Raw genomic sequence first — 17,970 nt, 5'->3', positions numbered from 1 at the left:
ATTGTTAAAAGGCGAAGGGAGGGACGCTGGATGGGGGCTGCTGGCAGCCGTAAGTCCTGGAGAGCAGCGGGCTGCGGGGCACGGATCTGCACTACATCTCCCACAATGCCCGCTCATTGCTGACCGTGGAAGGCGGCTGCCTGCCTGCCTGCGAAAATCTGATTCATTCCTACACGTGCCTGCGAAAAAAAAACAAAACAAAACCCAAAAACTTAAGCCAAGAAATGCGGTTTTAAGCTTTTTTTCACCCCTCCTTCATCACCTACGGTCCTTGTTTTTTACAAGTGATGCACACAAATACTAAAACAAAACAAAAGGAAGTAGTCATAGAGAAAACAGATGTCTTTTACTGCGGCTCTGCAGGCAGTGGATTTGCCCATGGAGGAAGGAATAGAAAGTGACCACTGTGTTTGTCACAGAACCTGATGTAAAGGAAATAACTGGGATGTGGGCTGTGAGCCGAGGAAAAGACACCTTCATGTTTCCAGGTGAAATTACCTCCTACTTTGTATTTAAGCAGAATCCAAAGGAAATATTGCACGTGTCCCACCAGCTCGGGAATGAGTTGCCTTGTACAGAACATAAGACACAGCTGTGCTAAGAAGCATCCTGCCAACCTCGCTTTCTTCCACCTATCCTGCATCCAGCTTTCAAATGCTTATTTTCAGTGTTGCCAACCTGATTTCTAATGCAGAAATAATCACTTGCCTTTTAAGTTCCAGCATTAGCAGAGCAATACCCCAAATTCTGAATCTGAATACAGAGATTTCTCAAATGAAACACCTTCACATTTCTGACTTAAATAAACATAATGCTGACTAAAAGCATAAAAGGACAGGGAGTGCTCTGCTGGTAAAACTGACCATGCAGCTTATCACTCATTGCATTTTAATTGCAGGACTGTCTCATTCTCTGTACTGGGTTGCAGGAAGAGCCCAAACTAATTGATGCAATGAGGATCCAGCTGACTTCCAACCTGGTCAGGTTATCCTGAAAACAGGGTGAAGAGCAAGATAAAGGTTCTGAAAAACCTGCCAAAAAATAGAACACACCTGAAATTTAGATTTTGTAATTACATAGCTCAGATGCAATTAATTGCACAGGCCAATCTTATTGAGCTGTTAAGTAGCTGCAGTCAGCTGCATGGAGTAGCTCTGTTTTGTTTGTTTTCCCAAGTTTGGTAAATTCTGCACAGACAGCATTTCCACCAGAACTCCTTTTACATCTTTGGGCTGTAGAAATGCAAAACTGTATAATTAAAGTGCAGGTTTTAAGGCTTAGCTTGTAATTACTTCCATTTTAATGTATCCAGAAGCTTCAGCTTGCATCCAACAAAGTCAGCAATAAAAGCTTTTGTTAGCTGTTCTGTGTCCTTCTCCTCCCAAATCCACGCAGGAATCATAGATCATAGAATGGCCTGGGTTGAAAAGGACCTTAAACATCATCTAGTTCCACCCCCCTGCTATGTGCAGGGTTGCCAGGACCAGGCTGCCCAGAGCCACATCCAGCCTGGCCTCGAATGCCTGCAGGGATGGGGCATCCACAACCTCCTCGGGCAATCTGTGCCAGTGGAAGCAGTAGGAATCTAGTATATCCAGCCTGCACAATCAAGTAACCATGGAGATGTGGCACTGAGAGTCATGATAGGGTTAGGCTGGTGTCTTAGAGGTGATTTACGCCCTTTAATGATTCTGTGACTCTAAAATCTCCTGCTTGTCTTCAGGGTCTGAAGAAAACCATCAGCACCATGGACCGGGAGCTCCCACGTTCTGCACTTAGCATCAATAATAGGAATGAGCTTCGAAATGTCCTGCATTTGCATTCCCTGTACAAACAGAACAAGGTAAAGGAAGAGGTGTTTCTCCTCACAGTCTGGTCTCAGGTCCCATAGAACTGGGTCAAACAGATCAAGGCAGCAGTGTATGTGCACAGTGCAGAGAACTGGAGCCTGGGTCTGGTGCTGCACTGCTGTGGATATGCTTAGAGGTCTCCGTCTCACCTCCATGGTGAGATTGCATTACAGCTCACAGGACTAAGCTGAGAACCTGGCAGTGAGCCCTCGTTACTAAATGCAGCTTCCAATAAACCAGGAGCATTTATTCACTTTAACATCTTTTACATCATTACATCTAGAATATTCCATTTTGGAAATAGCTCTGCATTTCCATTTCTATTTACAACTTTATGTATGACCTGACAGACAGAACTGCACTCAGCATTTATCATTCCTTGAAATGTAATACAGGCCACAATCTTTTATGTCAAAGCCATCAGTAGATGATTTCCAATTAGTGCTTAGATCCAATCCTAACTATTCACAGTTTAAGGCAGGAATGTCTAGCCAACAGCCTGCAGGATGATGCAATTAACTCCAGCAACTCGTGTTTGATGAATACAGCACTGCATGTGCAAACTCACAGCAAAGCTATGAATTTCATGAGGTCCAAGACATGGAATTATTGCCAACTCCAGGAGTTCCTAGACTTCCTTCACAATCACACCTTATTACTTCATTTAACACACACACACACCTTTAAGCTCTTGATATTTCCTAGCTGACATCTCCTTCCTTGGAGGTGGAATCACTGTCCCTGGAAGTGTTTAAGAAACGTCCAGATGTTGTACTGAAGGATATGGTTTAGTGGATATATTGGTGGTTGGATTGGATGATCTTGGAGGTCTCTCCCAACATTGGTGATTCTGTGGTTCTATGATTTCTTCCTGTGTTGTCTGTACAGCCATATCATTTATAACCACCAGACTCTAGGAAACTGTTAACATGTTCAGCTGCTGTACAGTATAATAACTCCTTCTTAGATTGCAGCAGGACTAACAGGTTCTCAGCAGCAACCAAAAACTTTATTTTTCTTCTCAAACAGGCCAAGGAGAACCCTCTGAAAACACTTCTTGAAATCATTACTAATTATTTCCTTGAGCACCGTGGGACCTCCAGGAGCACCAGTTCAAGTTCTGCACTGACAGTTTCTCAAAGTAAGAGCTCAACATCCCATCCACCTGATCTCTCAGATGAAGAACGTGCATGTGGAAATGCCAGCCTGCCTCGTGACAGCAAAACTCAAACCTCCAGGTACTGCCTTATTCCTCCTTGCTTTGGCCAGTCTTCTTCCCATTAAGTGAAACAGTGTTGAATGGTTTATATGATATATATGGTCTGATTTTTGGGGTGGTCCTGTGCAGAGGCGGGAGTTGGACTCAATGATCCTTAATCCTCTGGTTAGACATTAGGAGGAAGTCTTTCAGCCAGAGGGTGGTGAGGCACTGGAACAGGTTGCCCAAGGAGGCTGTGGATGCCCCATCCCTGCAGGCATCCAAGGCCAGGCTGGATGTGGCTCTGGGCAGCCTGGGCTGCTGGTTGGCGACCTGCACACAGCAGGGGGTTGGAACTGGATGAGCGTTGGGATCCTTTGCAACCCTGGCCATTCTATGATTCTATGACCCTTATGGGTCCCTTCCAGCTTAGGATATTCTGTGATTCTACAACATCCTCAGCAACACCATCTTTGGTTAGTTATCGCAGAATTTGCATTACTGCCATCTTCCTTCAAAAAATGCTCTTTTATGCTCCCTGGCAATTACAAAGACTTGCATGTTCTTCACTGACTGAAAGATGGAATTAAGATGAAAAAACCTGAGCTTTTATGCCTGGTAAACTGGAAAGTATTCAGTACAGTCTAATGAAAAATGAACCACCTGCACTCAAAACTACAGACACGTCAGTGCTTAGAGTCTAAACCAAGCCCTACCATCTTACATTCAGCATTGCTGCCAACAGTATAAGTTATTTCCATCAACAAAAGCATATGGAAACAGCATGAAGCCAAGTCTTCCAATGCCATTTATTAGCATCTGAGAGCAATAGCACCAGCTGTGCTTCAACAGAAAACTTTTAAAATGAACACAGAACAGAAATTCAACTTCCCAGCTTTGACTCTCAGGGAGTACACCTAATTTTATTCCTCATTGTAAAAGCAGCATTGTAAAAGCAAGCGTTAGCACTTGCAGAACTCCAGCAAGTCCTTGCTCAGTGGGGAAGGAAACAAGAACTGACACAACCAGCTAAGAACTGATCAGACACTGCAGGGGTTGGAAGGGACCTGTGGAGATCATCGAGTCCAAGCACCCCAAAGCAGGTTCCCTACAGCATGTAGTGCAGGAAGGTGCCCAGACAGATCCTGATTATAAGCAGACCCAGCTCTCTGGGCAGCCAGCTCCAGTGCTCCATCACTCTGATTGTTTTTCCCTGTATTTGGAACACCCTGTCTTCCAGTTTCTGCCCGTTCCCCTTCTTCTATTGCTTCCTAGGAAGCCCCTAACAAGTCTCTCTTATATCGAATAGCAGCAACGCAGCCCTTTCCCGCCCCCAACAAAACCTCCCCCCCCCCCCCCCCCCCGCCTCACAGCTACTGAGAGCCCGGAAGGCGCATGCGCGTTGCCAGCCCTGCCCGTAGGGCCAGAGCGAGAGGGAGTGACCACAGAGAGCGCGCTGCTGCCGGGCCAGAGGGGCCCCCATTGCTCCGGAAGTGATGCGTTGAGGTGCCGCTCTGTCTTGTGCTGGAGAGCACTCTATGGCTTTAGTCCTCCAGTGGTTTCCCTCTGGGGTGGGAGATGTTGGTGTTGTGCTCATCGAGTTAATCACGCACACCCCCACACTGACACCTTTTCCCCAAAAAGATACATGCTGTATATATATAGATGAACACATGAAAAGGCAATGGAAAACTGCACGTGCAAATGTAACACAAATGAGTGAGGGGTGAGGGGACAACACTTGTATGTGAGGAAGGGCTGCTGCCATCATGGCGTGTGGAGCTGGTGCTCATGAGGGGAGTTCCTGTTATTTACTACTTTATGCCTTTCTGGGCATGTCTTTTTTTCTACCTACAAAATGAATCAGGAAGAGAAATAGTGTGGCAGAAGCAGGGTTCTGTGATCCCCTAAGCTGTTTCCATCCCTCTGGCCATGGAGAAATCAGACCATGGTCAAGCAGCCAGAGCCTGAAAATAATTTTAATTTTAATTTTAATAGTTATGATAATTCTAATCGTAACTACCTGGTTAATTTTTAACAAGGCAGGTAGGAGTGGTGATTATAATCAGACAAATTCCTTATGTAAGAGTTCAGCTTCAAACTCTTTCCTTTTACCTGATCTCAAGATTATTTTTTTTAATGTCAACAACTGTTAAAATGATACCTAATTTGTGCCCTTTGGCAATGACAAATGGTTCAAAGTAAAGAGTAGCAGTCCTCAGATTTCCTAATGCTCTCAGAGACTGATCCTGCACCCTTCTGTTTAAATATGAAGGTTGTCTTTGCAGTATAAGGAGTAACTAACTACTAAAAAGATCCAATAGTTTTAACTGGTTAAGTGAAACGAATGTTTATGTGATACAAGATGCTTCAGCTCATGGAATTGCTTAGCTATGAAATACGATGGAGAAAAACATCCTAGAGTTAAAAACAAAAGTTAAAGGGCAGTTATTGTAAAAGAAGGCCATCATTTTCAGGTTACCCAGATTATCACAGAAACACAGAGTCACAGAATCACCAAAGTTGGAAGAGACCTCCTGATCCATTCCAACCATCCACCTACCATCAATATTTCCCCACAAAACTGTGTCCCTTAGTGACACATCTAAACATTTCTTGAAGACCCTTAGGGACAGTGACTCCCCCCACCTGCCTGGGCAGCCATTCCAGTGCCTGACCACTAGTTCAGAGAAGAAATTGTTCCTAATATACAACCTGAACCTCCTCTAGTGCAACTTGAAGCCATTCCCCCAAAGTGTGAAGGAAGTCAGTTCAAAGGATGCTGACAAAAATATTATCAAATTTTCTAACAGCTCTTCAAGCTGATGGTAAAGAAGTGGGAACTGTTTGTGGTAGCTCCGGACTTGACAAAAGTGGTATGCATATTGTCACGAATTGTCATGCATGATAATGATATTGAAATGATCACTTGAAGACCTACCTATAGATGTTAAAGTGAGAAGTAATTGTATTTGAGTGCCACTTCTATGTAACTTCACTTTAATTAGTGCTTTAATTGCCAAGGTGCTGTTTTCATTGATTTCATTACTCATCATTTCGTTGTTTATAGTGTTGTTTCTTTTACTTTATTGTAGACACGATGTTGAGAATCCACCTGATAAAATCCTTCAATTCAGAAAACATCAACACAAAAGTGAAAAATGCCACGCAGAGACAATATGCAACAGCCACTTAACCTCTGATGGGGATAAGAAGTTAATGGGTAGTCAAGAGGATTTAAAATCAGCAGTGCTTTCTGAAGAGCTGCAAGCCACAGTGAAGGACAAGCAGAGACCCAGGTCTGGTCTCATTGTCAGAGGCGTGATGGCTGGACCAGGAGCAAGTTCTCCAGAGGTGATTTTTAACCCTTCCAAATCATAAATCATAGAATCACCAAGGTTGGAAAAGACCTCCAAGATCATCCAGTCCAACCATCCACCTACCACCAGCATTTCACCACTAAACCACTGTTGTCCCTTAGTACAACATCTAGCTGCTTCTTGAACACGATAAAGTACTGGGCATGACCAGAGACTTTGAATATGACCTTCTGATATGAAGTAATTTGTGAAGAATTAACTTATTAACTTATAATAACTTAATATTACTTCTTCATGCTAATCCATTAAATCTGCATTATGAAAAGATGGGCTGATTTGCGGCAGTGGTTTTGTTAATTCAGAAATTCAAGCTGTTTCAGGAACAGCCGCTGCACACAGATCTGTGATCTTTCATTACAGCATTTCTTTATTAAGTCTTCTCCATTTTTGATATCACATCTCTCTTGAGAGCTGAGATTTTCCATTTTCCTCAGGAAATTGCTTCTTTACCTCAGAAGTGTCTACAGCTCCTCAAGTGGGCACCTGATTTCCTCAGGTTTTTCTGAAACCCCACGTTTAATCATTAGCTTTGGACTTAGAAAACAAGGTTTCTAAACTTGTCCAAATGAGATATATTTCATCAGTAGGTGTTTTTAAAACTCAATTCCAAAAATATTTTCTCTCTCTTTTTTTTCTTTCACGCTTCTTTCATATAGACAGGAGCTTCCCCTGTGTCCAATCAAGCTTATAAAAATGAGAAAATGAAGTATTTTAAACATTATATTTGGCTAATACTGAAGCAAATATTGAAAGTTAAATTAATTGCATTTTTCTAAAGAGTTTTGGTTCAGGAAAAAAAGGATTAGATACCTTTAACAGCCAGTCTTGGCAGTAAAATATCATATATGTCTTGACGTTCTCTGAATACAACCCCAAAATAATGTTTTTATGACTTTTTTTGTTGATGTCCCTGGGTAAAAGAAAGTTTTTACAGTATATAGCATCTGTAGTACTGTTCAGATTTTAAGTAAGAATATATATCTGCTCCTATATTATCCAGAAGAGTTACCTGATTTACTCTTTAACCTGATTCCTAATAATGAAGAAATTGTCTAGCTCCGTAGCTACTTGATAGAGTTGTTTTGTTTTTTAGCTTTCCACATTTATGTAAAAGTCGTCAAATCTTAATGTATGGTTTTAATGGCATTTCTTTGCAGGATCAGCAGAGAAGGAGGTCAAAACGCTCCACCAGCATCAGTAGCACAGCAGTGCTCAAGGGTGAAAAACACGAAGAAAACGACCTGAGTGCCCCAAAAGTCGATTCCCAAGAAAATAAAGGATGCTCAGCACAAGTAAACCCAGAGATTGCCTCAAGGACTTTGTCAAGTTTACATGTGAGTTCAGCTTCCGAAAAACTAAGGACCATCTCCAAGGAAACGTGTGACTCCTTTATCAAACTGCTGTCTGAAAGAGGGAGGACCAGGATGGAGGAAAGAAAATCAGTGCCAAGCTTTTGTACAGACAGCGGTGAGAAAAGCCTCAAAGTCAGTGCCCTGCACAGACATTCAGGGACTGGAAGGGAGAAGAGAGAAAGGGCCCTCAAGAAAAGTGAGAGCTGGTTATCAGGCCACAGGTAAGACTATGTGTAAGAAAGTGGTAGTAAGAAGTTAGAAGAAAGTATGATGAAGGTCTAAAAGAGATTGAGATTTTTTGAGGGGAATCAAAGGCAAGAGGTGAAAATACTGAAAGGGAGAAGATTTTTCAGAGTTAACTTGCTAATTTTGACATCCCAAACCAGTCAGGTTTCCTTTCCTTGTCACTGGAGAGACCCCATAGCTGCTGGTTTCTCTGCTGCACATGAGGGTAGCTGAGGGCTACTAGCTCAAACTCAGACCCTGCCACGTGTAACATAAGAAGTTTGCTCCCACCTCCAGAGTCATCTACGTCTTAAGAAACAGCGTTAATTACCACTGCAGTACTGTGCTCTATCGCTGTTGTAAGTAGCTTGCACTAGAATCCTTCAGAGGACTTGGTCTCAACAAGAGCAGAAGAGGGAGCTATTTCCTCAGCAGAGTCCATTTAAATCGTTCTCAAAGCAAAAGTGGGATGGCCCTGCCGGATGACTTATAGCCAGCAAAGGGTTTGAATTCATGCTGAGCTCTGGGCTCATGAAAACTCTCACTGGAATCAGCGGGACTGCTGACACTCCTGAAGTTAAGTGGAAGTAACAGAGAGTGGAAGTGAGACTCCAAATAAACACCAATACAAAGTAAGGACTGGCTCTTGCAAAGCTTCTGTCCCTTTGGCAAAGTCCTGTGCTGTTTCAGAGCTCTTGAGCATTTTGAGGCATAAATATATGCAATATAAGAGCACGTATTTATCTCAGTCCTCTTCCATTCTCAGTTACTGCTTCCTGACTCCAGTGACAGAAGTGCTAATCTAAATGCTGACAATCTATTTAGGTTTAAACGCAGTTTGTTCATTTGCAGGCATCTGAAATTTCATTCCTGTTCCTCATAGATAAAGCCAGACAAATCTCGTTTTTCCTTCCATTTTGCTCTCCTTTTTCATTTCTTTTGGTACTGTGCAAAATGTGCTGCTCTTGCATGCAGGCTGCAAGCATCCCTTGTCTCCTTAGGAAAAAAACAAACCAACCAGCAAAAAACCCAAAGCAAAATGCTGCCATCCTTCAAAAGTCCAGCTGAATGGGACTGAATGCATGCCTACAAATGGAGTGAGCAGAAATACCTAACTGCAGAAATACAGATCCCACAGTATTTTGACTCACATGTTTTAAGGAAAGAAATGATGGGCATCAAACTGTGCTTGTTGTTCCATCAACACTCTGATTCTTGGCTGCTGCCTGAAGTGTGTGTGGAAGGGGGTGGCAGTGTTGAGAGGCCAGATTTGGGACTTTGTATTTTGATCTTAAACTATTGACGTGAAATTAGACTTCTGAGTACCGGAGTCCGCAGCTTTGTTCTAAATAAGATTTGGAGGATCTTTGGTTTTGGTTCTAATAGATGAAATTTTGCTGTTTTGTCAGTAAGGTGGCATTAAGCATGGAGCTTTCAAAATGGCAGACCAGCACACCAACACAGATATGGAAATGAATAAACAAAAGAAAAAAGGAAAAAAACAAAAAGAAAAAACCCTCTTGCCTTTCTGGTGTTTCTTTTTAGAGTAAAATGAAAAAAATGTAGTGAAGTCAGTTAGAGACTGATGATACAGATGCAGTCTCTGCTTATGTTTTGAAATGCTTTAGCTGGGAGCATCTGCTTTCAAATTCAGATATCTCTAAGGATGGCTTAGAAGTTCAGTGTTTAACTGCAGACATTACCTAATTGCTCTCAGCTGGGATAAAATACTGACTTTTAATATGAAAGCACGTGTTACCTTTTCAGATATACTCTGAACTTAATGCTGATCTCTGTGCAGACGTGTTCCCATTACACAGTGAGCATACCACATGCCTTTCACTGCAAAGACAGATGTGAAGAGCAATTTGTTCATCTTCCTCTTCAGTTGTGTACCTCACAAGATATCTGAATCCCTCCTCATAAAAGGGAGAATAATGATTGCAAATAATTAAAAGCAAAGGATCTGTTTTCTTCCTTGTTTTATAGGGGAGCAGAAGCTTCTGTGCTGTTAGGATGGTGATACTCCTCTGTGTCATTACTGGATTCTGTTTCATGTCAGTAGGAGTTATTCCCTAAAGGCAGTGTGTTGTACAGTGATAGTACTTAGCAATACCTACTAATAGTTAACAGTACTTACTTTAATTAGCAGTATGCTGTACAGCCTGCATACGTACCAGGTGCAATTGTAGTAAATGCCTTTATTTTAGAACTCCTTATGTTTAATTAACCCAGAAGGGAGCAGTATATAGGTGGCAGCAAATTATCAGGCATCCTTCGCCGTAAGCAAACAGCAGCAAACGTGGTCTCTCAATTCATCCTGCTTTGATTATTGCACTCTTTGCAGAGCTGTTGGGAGGCACTGGGGATTATTACGAGAGCAGTATTTCAATATTAGTTTCAAACTGGTTTTCCTCAGGAGTCAGATGTCTCACTTTTCATGTTCTGAGGCTTTTGCTTTTAATAGCTTAGGTGTAATGCTTCAGTGGCCATGGTGTGTTTCTGCTTTTCTGTCTGTACAAAAATACATGAATTAAATCTGCAGAGGTAATGGTTTGCTTTAACGGAGAAGTAATTAATAGTGAATCAGATTGTGATGCTTGGTCATGCAGGAGCTGAGTTTTATAAACTCATATACAGTGTGCAGAACTATTATTGAATGTAGAACCTTCTATTGTAAGGACTTAACAGATTGAAAATTATGTTTTGTTTCAGATCCACTTCAGTGAGGAATCTGAAACCCCATCCATCCTTTCAGGTGGTTTTGATGCATTCTCAAAGCAGTATTTCTTACTGTTCAACAATTCCTTGACCCCTCGTTCTCTGTTTGGTGATACATATTTTCCTGCTGGAGGTGATTCAGCATTAAGCAGAGGATATTTGAGGTGGCAGAGACTGTTCTCTGGGAAGTGTGAGCTGTGCACAAGTAGAATTTGGATGACCCATCACTTTTTTTTTTTTGACTCTGAGGTTTTCATGGGACTAAAAAAAAAAATATTTAAAAAAAATACGTAATGTTAACGAACAATCCAAGAATCCAGCTGAAAAATTACTGTACCCATAGTTATTATTCTGATCTTACCAGTTCCATGGGAATAGATGAGGTTGAAGGAACACATTCAGATAAAAGGCAGCAAATGGAGTTTTTTCGGCTGGGCAGAACATTGAATGGCTGCGAGGAATGATTCTCTGCCACCTCAAATATCCTCTGCTTAATGCTGAATCACCTCCAGCAGGGAAATATGTATCACCAAACAGAGTGCACAGAATAAAGAATGAGGATCTGTGGTGGAATGGAATTTGTGATCTTTGGGAACTGTGAAAAAAAAGAATAGCTGTTGTATTTAACACTTGGCCTTGGATTAAAATCATCCTCTTGCTTTTCCAGGAAAAGCCTGATGAATAATGAGTACTTTGTGAAGGTTAAATGGTGTTAGAAGGTTTTCCCGTGTTTCACAGCTTGAGCAAGCAAAACTGGTCAAAAAGAACTTCATAGCAGCTGAGGAACAATTCTGTTATCTCAGCTACAGACCTGCTACTCCTGTTGCTCATATGACCTCGGAATCTAAAGTACACTTCTAGTTTTCCATTCTCTTTAGCTATCCAAATGTAAGGCTTGGTGGTGATGTGGAAACCCTCCCATTCTCAGCTGAATAGTTTCTGAACAGGTCGATGTGGGCTGGCCAGCTGTGTTCTCACTGGGTACTACTGGCACCATCTTATGCTGAGTGGATGGGCAGATACTATCAAAGACCTCTGTTTCACTTCTGGAAGTTAAGAACTACATATTGAGGTGTCTGAACTTCTAGTTGTCGTGTATAAAGCAAACCGTTCTTTTCTCAGTGTCTAGCAAATGGCATAGAAATTAAAATCAGAGAAATGAAAGAAGAAAAAAAAAAAGTGTAAACTTTGAATCAAAGACTCAGGACGAAAAAAAGCAATTAGCAGCCTGGATCTGAAGTTAAGGACATGTGGTTAATTTCATAAAATCATGGTAGAATGGCTGAGGTTAGAGGAGACCTTAAAGTCATCAAGCTCCAAGCCCCTGCTGTGAGCTGGGTTGCAAACCACTACATCTGGCTGCCCTCACTTCATAGAAACAAAGAGGGAATGGCTGTCAGAAAGGCAAATAAATGAAAATACCTTATCCGTAGATCCCATTGTCCAAAACAAGAGATTTATAAAGCACTTTCAAGAGTGAGGAAGACAACTGATTCTCCACTCAGCATTTGTTTGCGAGGTCCCCCTTGCTATCCAGTTCTTCTAATTGCTTCTGCTCTACTCTCCATCGCCTTGCCCCCAGGCTTGGCTGCAAACCGAATGTGAGCCAGTGGTTTCCTTTCCAAAGTCTGCCAGTGCAGATGGATATTTCTGACAGTAGGGACGTTTTATTACTGTGTGGCTTGGCCTCAAGATGCCTTTTCCAACCAAAACCTAAGGAACTCAGCTGCACTTCATTTCTACCACCAGCAGATCAAGTACCTGTGAGTCCAGAGCCAGAATTTCTCTTCCTGAAGCGGTCTCTCAACCAACTTTTTGCTTTAGGTGGCAGTCTTCAGTGGTTCCCAAAATATCCCTCATTGTTTAGAAAAAAAGCCCTTTTCTAGCAGTGCTCTGCATGCAAACAAAATAGAGTAGGGTTAGTGAATTGCCATAGATACCAAGTTCTTTAGTGCAACATTACTCATATTTCACAGAACCATAGAAACTACAGATGGAAAAGACCTTTCAAGGTCATTTGCTTCTATGACAGATTATTCATTACTATATATAAAATTTGATGTAATACTTTCTTCCAAGACTTCGTCTAGTCCACTCTTAAGTGGTTCAAGTGACACCTCTCCCCTGAGAATGCATTTCAGTGTCTAGTAGCCTTAATCTAGGGAATTTTTCCTTTACATTCCTCCAGGATTTGTTTTCCGCCCTGTTATCCAACTTGAAGTTGCTTTTCTGACTGATGTTTCTGCTACAGATATTCACCACTGTTAAAGTACTTCTAAATACTCTTTGTTCTCTTTCAGACTTTTTTTTTGGTCTAAACCTGCTATTGTCTGCTTGCATTTTTATCTCTTCTGCTCTGATTTTTTTGCTGTTGTTTTTCTGTGAGGATTTAGGATTTAGTGGTGTAACCTGCTTTTAGCAGAGGGGTTGGACTAAGTGAGCTCTGCAGGTACCTTCTCAGCTATGACTCATGACTGAAACAAGAGAGCCAGAGCAGCCACCTTCTTTTAAATAGATAAAGAATACTAATCAATATTTCAGTTTTATTTGTATTTTTAAAATTAAATTGAATTTCCAACTCAAGAAATCTAGTTCCAGCAAAGTTGTTAACTGCACATTCTTTACCCAATAGTTGTGACTGGCTCCAGTCTTTTCTGCTGGCTTTTTTCTGCTCCCCACCGTAGTTTTCCAGGTCAGGAGGCAGAGTACCCCGAGGATAACTGGTCTGACTATTAAAGACGGATGTGAAGATGGCATTGAGAATCTCAGCCTTTTCCTTATCCTCAGTGGTCGTGGTTCTCTGCCTCGTCCTATAAAGAATGGAGATTTTCCTTGGACATCCTCTTACTTTTAATGTATGGACTGCCTCCCAAGGGACCCTTTCTATCAGCGTCCTGAACAGGTCAAAGTTTTGGTGTAAAAATAGCTTTTCTGGGCATAATTAATAGTTTTAATTCTGTTTTGTTTGCCCAGTGGGCTGTAATGCTTCACTGCTACTCATAGAATTGGAGTACTGGATGAGATTACTTTGTCTAAAATGGCATCTGGCTTTTTGTTAAGTAATTGAGTTTTGGTCCTATGAGATTCCTAAAAGTGCTCATCACCTTGAGAGCCAGTTCTATGGAGTGAGGACTGAGTTCAAGTCACCATGTTTTTATAAGCTAGAGGAGTCGTAAAATACCAATTGCTTTGGTGTGGTATTTCATGTACTACCAGCATGCTTGGGGACATGTGACGTGTATGAGCAATGTCTGAGGAATTAATTTCTCCCACTAGAAGAGGAAGAGGATGTAATGGGCAATGGTGACACTTCTAGGAAATGCGGGCTTAGTCAGAATTCAGTATTTCAGATAAAAGAACGGGAAGAAATGCAAAGCTGGAGCAATCTAATAGCAAATCACCTTTGCACGTTTCCTTCCATTTTGTCTGAGATCTGTGCATAGCACTGGGCATTGCCTTAAGCCACACGAAGAAGCACGTGGCGTCATCCCAAGCCTTTGCCAGTACTTTGGTGTTGCTGGGTAGCCAAGAAGCACAGTGAGAACAGTGTGGTTGGCACCTTCAATGAGAGATGAAGCACAGCCCTCACTGGGATGTGCTCTACCACCAGTGGGGGATGTCTGATCCTTGCAACTAGCAATCAGGAGAACCACTGTGAAAAAAAGAATGGGGTCATATTTAGGGACGGTGGGTTTAATTAGCCTATATACAAAGATGGAGACAGAGAAACTGCACTTGTCAAACCACTCAGTAGTGAAAACCTTCAAGAATCTGGAGTTGCATAACACATCTTATAACATAATGCTTGGACAGGAAAAAAGAGCCTAAAATAAAAGTAATGAACTATTGTGATTCTTGTTTTGTGCCAATGGATTTATGGCATCAGAGCCTCCGACATAACATCTGTGTGTACTGCCATTTGCCCTTTTAGTATTTTTCCAGCACTCCATGGGAAGAGGTGCTGTGCAATTACTGGAAATGGCAAATGGCTTCTGTATCATTTTTTTTTTTGTTTGTTTTATTTAGTTTTTGGAAAGGATGTCAAATTGGAAGTGTCCAGCCTGTGCCTAAAATGCATTCAGTCATTGAGAAGTTGCCCGGCTCATGTGTACATACCAGGGCTTTAGATCTTCTCGGATTTAAACCAAGAGCAAACAGCATGCATCCCCTTTTAATGGGCAGAACATCACACTACTGGAAGAAGCACAAGAAATTTCCTCCTCCTTAAAAAAAAACAACAAAAAACACTGATTGCAAGAAGCAGAAGGAATTTGTTTTCACCTCTGCACTACTTCCCTAAGGCTGCTGTAATAGGACAGTGCACGCGTTTGCCAGTAGGCTGTTCTCTGTGTTTGAGTTTTCATAGTAAAATGAGTTCTAAGATGAAGCCCACCCTTCAGTGTAAGCTGTTGTCTTCTTCCAGTTGACATCTGACATCAGCTTTCAGGAAGAGAATTTATTTTGCTAAAGTCTGTCAGTTTACTCTTAAAAATGGAAGGTTTCTAATGGGAAATGGAAGGCCAAGAACTTTCCACATCTTTAAAAATAAATGGCCTGAAAGTTGAAGGCCAAAACCAAAAGGAATGTATACTTCATATGGCAAACAAAATGGGAGGTGGTACTCACCTCCAGTGGTGTGAATTAATTGAGTGTTGAGCACTGGGAGCCCATCATGTGCTTTATGCTGTATCTCTTTGCTGATGTCTTGGATCATCTGTATTTAAAGGAATTTTAGCCCTCTTGTTTTATTGATAAGTGTTTATTTTGATGGTTTATTTGAACCGGGGGTTGTAATGATCAGTTAAAATGTGTTGTTGTGTGTCTTTATAATGCTGTGTGGGGGTGCCATGCCAAAAAATCTTTGATGGGTGTGTGAATGGTCAAGCTACGCTTTCATTATCCTACTTTCTCTATACTTCTGTTGAAGCATAGTGCACAAGATGGTATAACTGTGACCTCCAGGCATCCTTCTGGCACTGTAAGTTGCCATGCAGAAAAGGCACACGTCCAGTAGAAAAAGCTGTTTTCATCGAGCAGTGACAATAAGTTTTCCCAACACAGTAGCCTTAAAGCTGCTGGTGATCAATGTTTTTATTTTAAGCCAGTTTGTTTCTTTACCTATATATACAGTAATGTAAATAGGAAACAGTGGAATGCACATGGGTTATTGTGAAGATAACTGCTTTTTCTGCTTGTTCAGCTCTTCTGTGTAAACTGTTTTCTACAATACCTGAGAATCAGATAGGAATGTTCAAATATTTAGAGAAAGTACTGTATAGGATGTTTATAATGAAACATATTTTCTTCCTGTCCCATTTTTCTGCCATGACAGATGACTTCCCCCTTCCTCAGCATTCTAACCGTACGGTTTTACATGTACAATAAATTTTCCTGGAGCTGTAACCATCTGCTGAAATGGAAATTGCAATAAATGTCCCGACAGTGTTTTGAGAAACCTTAGGGAGAGAACTTTTGAATAACCTCCATCGGCAAAAATACCCCACTTAACCAGAAAACACCCGACATCAATCTTTGATGTCAGCGCTTTCCTCAGCCTGATAGGAATTTCCTTCTGCCTTGAGAAATCAAAGCACTTTGCATTCAGGGCATGGTTTTTCCAGGAACGGGTGTATAACCAACGTCTTTTATACTCACCAGAAAGCAGTAGTGTTACCAAAAATGGTCCTTGTGCCGTAGTCAGCTTTATTTTCATTTACACATTTTTCGGATGAAACGCTACTGGGAAGTACTTGGGACAAAAATTAATCAAGAATACTAACTTAATGTCAGCTTAAACATAGGCATATATTGCCATGTGAGACTCTAAGGTACTGAAGACATCTAATGATGCTAGCAAAAAATCCAAATCCTGCTGAAGCAGTGGTTGAGGCCAGGTAGGATGAGGTACCTAAGGGACCTTATGTAAATCCAGATGCCTGAGTTCCTACTTGTTGGCACATATACTTAGTTGTCTGAAAGGCTTTTGAAGCTCTTGGCTTGAGCCTCCTGAGTGCTGACTCAGTCATGAATCAATTATCATGGGAATGTTGACACCCAAATATGTAGGCAACTAAATTTAGGTTTCTTAATCTGCAAATTGAATCCCGTACCCTTTGTCATGCCGTGACAATCACTCAGATCTAAACACTGTTTCAAGCAGCTGATGGGTATTGACATGATGTCTTCCTATTAACTGCTTAATGCACCAGGGTTTAAGTTTGGAGAAGGATGTGTAAGTTGCTTATGACTCTTTTGAACTGTGACAGGATAATTATAGCAACACCTAGGCTGGTTTGCTTCAGCTAGTGCTGTGAAAATCATCCTCTCAAGTTAATCAGCCTCAATTTTTTCCATGTATGAAGTGGGAAATCTGTGCGTTACGGAGCTCGGTACGCTGATGGAGACCATCAAAGTGACAGAGAGCTGAGGGACGTGTATGTAAGGATATATAGGAGAAGCAAGAGCACTAAAAGGTAGATCCTGTCCTTGTATTTGTGATTGCTAGACATCAGCACTTGTTTTCAACACCCATGTCCACACTGACTAAATTCATATTTAAATCCTGAGCTTTCTATATAGCAAAGTGCAGTAAAATATAAATGGAGACTAATAACTTTTCTGATAACTCATTGACTTCCTTGATTGTAATGTTGATGTAGTGGGAATGGCATTCCTAATGGAAAAGTGTAATTAACCACACGTTGCTTGGCCTCCTTCTGTACTGAAATTCTGTACTTAAGTCTGTGCTGCTAAGTGAAACAGAACCAGGTACAGTGACTCTTCTTGCTGTATCCTGGTTGTGTTTGCATGATGTAGCATTTGACTTTAGATCTCTTCCAGGTCTCCTATTGTGGCTATAAAATATAATTTTGTTTCCTGTTTGTGAGCTGGTTTGTTGAGCTGGAGAGAATTGGCTCTGAAATTATGTCAGTTTGTTGATGCACCCTCAGGAGGAGTGCTTTTGTAAAATGAAAATAAAGGGCAGTATGGCATGGTGGGATGTTTGAGGACATGAATCCTCCTGGGGTGGTGTTGGTAGAGCAAAGAAGGAGCCAGTCCTGCTGCAAAATGGCAGCATGCCATTCTGTGAGCTCTCTTTGGGCATTGCTTGGGAGAATCTTGGATGGTGTGGGTCAGACCCATGTTAGGAAACATGGAAACGAGAAACAGTATGGATTAGTGGAGGTGTGTGCTAAATCCTGTCTCCTTCCAGACCTGGTCAATAGCTGTAAATGATAGTGCTG

The 17,970-nt window shown here is 41.5% G+C and overlaps 1 protein-coding gene across 3 annotated transcripts in view; it reads left to right on the top strand.

Moving 5' to 3' along the window:
• Positions 1–17,970, top strand: part of MINDY4 (MINDY lysine 48 deubiquitinase 4) — a 154,655-nt gene that overhangs the window by 1,857 nt on the left and 134,828 nt on the right. For 2 of the 3 annotated variants that reach the window (XM_090143288.1, XM_031608268.2), the window contains exons 2-5: positions 1,724–1,843; positions 2,880–3,088; positions 6,144–6,402; positions 7,586–8,001. In XM_090143288.1, the coding sequence (XP_089999414.1) occupies positions 1,724–1,843; positions 2,880–3,088; positions 6,144–6,402; positions 7,586–8,001 (1,004 nt within the window). Of the gene's footprint in view, positions 1–175; positions 489–1,723; positions 1,844–2,879; positions 3,089–6,143; positions 6,403–7,585; positions 8,002–17,970 lie in introns of those variants that run through there. The other variant, XM_090143289.1, reaches the window with a different exon arrangement.

The sequence above is a fragment of the Phasianus colchicus genome, chromosome 6, assembly GCF_987193195.1.
Source record: "Phasianus colchicus chromosome 6, bPhaCol1.hap1.1, whole genome shotgun sequence".
In the NCBI taxonomy this organism is placed as follows: Eukaryota; Metazoa; Chordata; class Aves; order Galliformes; family Phasianidae; genus Phasianus; species Phasianus colchicus.
The sequence above is the reverse complement of the archived record's forward strand: the minus strand, read 5'-3'. Positions and strand labels throughout refer to the sequence as shown.